Source organism: Otolemur garnettii, unplaced genomic scaffold, assembly GCF_000181295.1.
Source record: "Otolemur garnettii isolate 467f Iridium unplaced genomic scaffold, OtoGar3 scaffold00019, whole genome shotgun sequence".
In the NCBI taxonomy this organism is placed as follows: Eukaryota; Metazoa; Chordata; class Mammalia; order Primates; family Galagidae; genus Otolemur; species Otolemur garnettii.
In genome coordinates, this window is record NW_003852414.1 from 20,650,626 (window position 1) to 20,656,625 (window position 6,000).

A 6,000-nucleotide genomic window follows, 5' to 3' on the forward strand; every position below is an offset into this window, starting at 1 on the left:
CCCAGGAGGAGGAGGAGGAGGACGTGGCCACCCCTTCACATCTGGAGTCAGAGCGTGAGGGTACTGGATGGCACAATTACACAGTGATGCCGCTGAAGGGGAATAATTATTTTACAATTACCTGAGAGCATCACATTTACTGCTCTAATTAGTTTTTGTTTCCCACATAGGTTTTCCCAGGAACGTGCAGCTCCATTTCTCTGAGGTTTACCAAGAGCTGTTTCTTAAGGAAAAATAAAAATACATTTTCTGCACAGCTACACAAGTAGCACACCGCTGATGCTGGCTTCATTATATTCCTCGGTCCCTCCTTGATAGAGGAAACAAACGGGATGGCATGAGAACTCACAGGTGCTAATGAACTGGAAATCATCAGTCGTTTCCAAACCCTCCTTCTGCGGCTTTATAAAACAGATATTACACTGAGAAATACCTCACTCTTTGTGATGGCCTAATCCGAAAACAAAAGGAAAAAACTGTGACCCTCCCCTGCAAAGACAAAATCCTCCAACAGTAATAAAACGGAAATAATGACCCCTTAAGTTTGGGTAAAGTTCACTATTGAACAGCAACAACACCCACGACTTATTAATTTCTCTCTTTGCAACATGCTGAAAACACAACAATTTCCATTGTTATGCAAATACGACCAAGGACGCTTAGAGTACTGTTGAACACGTTTGAGAGTTTCAGTTTTGTTGTCTTTAAAAAAATTGGACAATGACATCAGCTTTCCGTGATGATATCTGGTCTCCTGAGTCTATACACAGAAAGCCTCCACAGCAAACACCACCCTGAGTTTCTCCACGCTAGCTGGATCAGATCATGTGCTGGTTATATTAGACTCAAGTGTATCAGATCACTGTGCGTGCCAAAACATTACCTGCCTTTTTATGAGAATTTAATGAGTGCTTAACTTGTAAGAAACAAAAACAAGGGGTACCGAGAAATGAAAAGTTGGGGATTGATGTAAAAAATAAAAAGGGAAGATTGCGGTCTTTCATCCCAAGCCAAATATAGTGTTATTATAGCTGTTAGGAGGAGATAAAAAAAACCAACACTGTGAGGTGGAAAACATCCTAAACGATCCCATGAAATCTTAATTACTAGGTTCATTTTGAAAATCCTATCTCCTTTTTATCTTGTCTTTCAAGGGTCTTGTTTCCCCAGTTCACTGCCTTGCATCAAGATGCCCGAGTAATCTCAATCCAGCAAATTACAATTAAAAAACAAGATTCCACAATTATAAAACTACCTCTACCCAGATCCAAGACAACATGAGCACTCTAAAAAGCCAATGGGGATGAATTCTGGGCCTCAGAAAGCAGCTGATACCAAAATAGGTGCTATTAACGGAGAAATCCCACCTGAAAAAATATTTTTTTAATTTTTCCTTAAAGAACCATAGGCAAAGCCCTTCCTTTAGAGCTTTCTCTTTAATTTCTTTTCATGACCATCATGGATTCAGGTGAAAATTGTTAGTTATCTTGGTCTATCATTACCTACAGCTGCATTTTCCAAATATACTTTAAATGCCCATGGGGGGGCGGGGGGGCTCACCAATTTTGAGCTTCATCTTGCTTATCAACAAAAACAATTTTTTAATTAAAATGTATTATCAATAGTTGATAAAAATACGGACTAACAGTGAATTTGAATCAATTCCAAGTATAAAATGATGTTTCACATACATCAATCCTGAATAGCTGATCTATATTTATTTTTTTAAGTGCTCACAACACAGTTTTGTTTTTTTTCGTGAAAATCTGTCATATGCAGTAGACCCTTCATTACCGACCACTCCCTACACTGACCACCTCCTTTAGTTGACCTAATTTTCATAGACTGGACACGCACCCCATGTGAATTGTCAGTACAATAGGCCTAGTTCCTTAGGTTGACCAGTCTGTTACAGTCCCTTGGGTGGTCACCTCACAGAGTACTTTAATCCACGGGTCCCTATCTCCTCCCTCGCTATGTGAACATAAATTTAAAATACCAATGCACATGCACGGACACTTGAAAACCACAGCTTTGCCACTGACTGCCTGTGTGACATGGGCAACCTCTCTAATCATCGTCTGTAAAAAGGGGTATCATACTGTGATGATTACAGGCAATATACATAAAATATCCTGCTACATACTAGGGATTCAACTAACGCCTGACATGGTGTCAGTCTGGGGCAAGCTGTATTCACTGGGCCTTCCTGAACAGGCTGCCTTTCTAATAGTTTCTTTTTTTTTTTTTTTGAGACGGAGCCTCAAGCTATCCCCCTGGGTAGAGTGCCATGGCATCATGCTCACAGCAACCTCCAACTCCTGGGCTGAAGCGAGTCTCCTGCCTCAGCCTCCCAAGTAGGTGGGACTACAGGCGCCCGCCACAGCGCCTGGCCATATTTTGGTTGTAGCCATCATTGTGGTTTGGCCGGCCCGGGCTGGGGATTCAAACCTGCCACCTTAGGTGTATGTGGCTGGCGCCTTAGCCGCTTGAGCCACAGGCGCCGAGCCTAATAGTTTCTTAAGTTATAAAACGAGGCCCGATGACAGAGGGGTCTCCACAGCCTCTCTAACTTTTACAGTGATGACCTCCTTTCAGTTTAATTATGCATGGGTACTTTGCCAATTATTCTAACTTGGGAGGACTTATCCAACAAAAAGTCTAACTTGTCAAGTTGGAATTTACAGTCAGAATAACTTCTCATTTCCAATAAGGTTAACTAGCAAAAGTGAGAAAAAAAATTAAGATTTCATTTTAATTTACCGGTAGCCTTTTGGTTCAATGTAAACATTTCACATTGTGTTTCGAAGCAGTACCCTGAACCCCATAAATGCATCAACATACAAAGTTATGATTAAAAATAATGAATTATAAGTAAAAAATAAAAAAAATCGGAATACTTTTTGAAATGCATTTATCAATTTTTCTACCGGTAACTTCTGACTTTCAAGACGTTATTTTTAGTTTTGTTTAAAAATTTAAGAAAATTTACAGACCCTAAATGCATGTATTTGACCATGAAAAAGGTAAAACAAAGAAGACAACACCCCAAATGAAAACCAACTCCCTGGTTTAAAATAGAATTTAAAAAAATCAGCCCCTATTCGCATGATGCTTTGTTAAAATGGTATTCTACAGTAATACAAAGTCAACAAAACTTTAATAGCCAAAATTATTTAAAATGTCCATTAAGTTTTGATACCGAATGCTTTCAACTCCCAAAACTTTAAAGCACATGTTACAGCAATTCTATGCCACTCCAGAGCCCTAAATGATCTGGGCTCTTTAAAGAATGTATGGCTCGTGGGGCCAGTGAGCGTAATAATTCATCTCAAAAGCTATTTGTTCATCTGCCTTGAGGACTCAAACATATTACATCTTGCAAACTTATCTAATATATTCTTGTGGGAAAATGCCATTGTAAATGTTCTACTGCTTTAGAAAAATCAACACCAGAAAAGCCCCGATGCCTTATTTAAGTTCCTTTTAGGAATACGCCAACAACAAGCAGACTGCAATTTAGTCCAAATGGCAATATACCGCACATGACAACCAGGCCCGGAAACAATAAATCTGCACAGATAGCTTCTCAAGTTCACGAACGTGGCAATAAAATATGCTGCCTAGGTGGGTTTCAAGATTCTCAACTTGGCATATTCCCTCCCACACACCTCCATCACCTGGGTATGGTCTCTAACAGGAGTTAATTACAAGCTATTTTGGAAAACATGCTAGTGTTTTCAGGGCTATGGAGACACACACAGTTATCTTAGAAACAAACAATAAAATTATCATCTACAAATTCTCTTTTTTTCCTTTAGTTTAATTAAGCAATAGTTGACAAGTGCTGAAAACAATTTGGGTTTGATTCCAAAGGGAAATAACTAACACTTGGGAGAAAAGCGAGGTAGAAATCAAAACAGAATTTGTGCAGCAGATTCCACGGGTAAGACACAAAGGTTCTGTTCAGAGCAAATAGTTCGAACAAGCCACATTCATCCACCAAATGAAAAAGACAAATTAAATTTTCATAATTCATAAATTAATGGGCAAGACACTGCATCTTTCAGAGGCCATTACCACTTTAAATTCATAGAGCATTCATTAGTTACTATGGTCACTTAAGTAGCAGGTGACCATAAATTCAAAATCATGATCAAGCTAATTCTTTGGTTCAGCCCGGACACTCTTAGTCTGGAGAGGAGAGAACACGTAAAACTTTCAAGCCAGCTGATGTGCAAACATCACGTTTTTATACAGAGATCTATTTTAAGGGCGGGGGAGGGGGTGGGGAACCAGGACAGAGACCTCTTAAAACAAATATGGAAATTTTACTAATCAAGATTAATTCCCCAGAGAAAACTGCCAAAAGGAATTCAATATTCATTTATGTTATCTGATTATCTCAGCTGAGACAATGGAACCTGATTGTGTATTAGCAAGTTAACATTCTTAATATTGACTGAAAAGACAATTCACATACAACAGATTCTATCAAACCCCTCCCCCCCCCCCCCCCCCCCCCCACCCCCGCCAAAGCATCTCAAATAATTTGCCACTGCGGAGCTTCTCAAAAAATCCCTGAACTCGTAACACTTAAACACACTAGAAAAAGAACCGAGCACGGTAGGGGGAAAGTTAACTGTCAGGTGAATGGATTATAAAACCAGCGATGGCCTGAACATTGGAGGGTACCCTAAGATGCGGGAAAGAATACGGAGGTGAAGTATCTCGGATAAAACAGACAACATTCAGCATGTCCTCTTCTGCTACCGATTCTTTTTTTTTTCCTCCCCGCTAGATTAATTGCAGCCCAGAACCACCGTGAAATTTCTCGCCTGATGAGACAGAATTTCACATATGCCCCGTCTAATAAAAAGGACACACACCTTTTTGGTCCCACTCTCGCAAATCCCGTTTTTCTCTCTTTAGGTTTTCGTTTCATAACATGCCCGAAATACAAATAGATCCTACTGGCAGCCCCCGAGCTCGTAAGAGAAACTTTCCTATCAAGACTAACGAGCCAGATGAAAATTAGACATACTTTCCATTCCTCAGGAATCCCAGCTCTCTACTTCTTCCAATAAACGCCCTACCCTAGTTTGACGACATGCAAAACGACCAGACCCACATTAATTATTAAATTACAGACTGCACATCAGACAAACCATCACGATTACGTAAAAATTACCTCTAATTTCTGCAACAGAGTTAAACCTGGCTAGCTTAACGCTTATAATTATTCCTTTTCTTTCTTGCCTTTTTTTTTTTTTCTTTTCTCCCGCCGCGGCTTCTCCTTCCCACTTGAGAAAAGGAATCTTCGCCAATGGAAAGCCAGCCGAGCCGGTGAGCGTGGTAAGATCTTTAAACGGGCCACGAGGGCTCCATCGCTCGGCGTCGCCAAGGCCACGGGCGTGCACAGCCGCACGCGCGCACCCCGCCCGGACCCCGCGCCCCGCTCGCCGGTCCCCGCCCGAGGCCCGGGACGCCGCGCCCCGCTCGCCGGTGTCCTCGCCCCGACCCTCGCTCGGACCCCGCCCGGTCTCCGCTCGCCCGTCCCCGCCCCGCTCGGCGCTGCGCCTCGGGACGCCCTCCCTCCTCCCCGCGCCCCGCGCCGGCCTCCGAGAGCCCCGGGAGGCGGTCGAGCCCCGAGCGAGCGGCCAAGTGGCCTCGTTCGGAGGGGGACTCGGTCGCGCGGCCGCCCAGCCCGGGGACGCGGCGCGGCGGGCCGCCGGCTGCACTCACATTCTGTCAGGGACGAGCAGGCGGCCCTCGACCATCATGTCCGGGAGGAAATCCAGCTTGAAGGCAGAAGTCATGTTCTCGGGCGCACGCGGCGGCGGCGGCGCTCGGGCGGGGGGCGGCTCTGCGCGCGTCCGAGCGGCCGCGGGCGGCGCGAGACGGGCAGGGACAGGTGCGCGCGGCCTCCCCCGGCGGCCGCCGAGCCGGCACTTGTCACATTCTCTCCCTCGCGCTCTCCGCCAATCCCCTCCGAAATCC

At 44.0% G+C, this 6,000-nt stretch overlaps 1 protein-coding gene across 4 annotated transcripts in view; it reads right to left on the reverse strand.

Moving 5' to 3' along the window:
- Positions 1–6,000, reverse strand: part of CELF2 (CUGBP Elav-like family member 2) — a 315,417-nt gene that overhangs the window by 296,178 nt on the left and 13,239 nt on the right. The window contains exon 1 of one of the 4 annotated variants that reach the window (XM_023511378.1): positions 5,746–5,991. The exons of the other annotated variants lie outside the window; for them this stretch is intronic. Within the exon in view, the coding sequence (XP_023367146.1) occupies positions 5,746–5,819 (74 nt within the window). The 5' untranslated portion in view covers positions 5,820–5,991. Of the gene's footprint in view, positions 1–5,745; positions 5,992–6,000 lie in introns of those variants that run through there. 4 annotated transcript variants of the gene reach the window in all.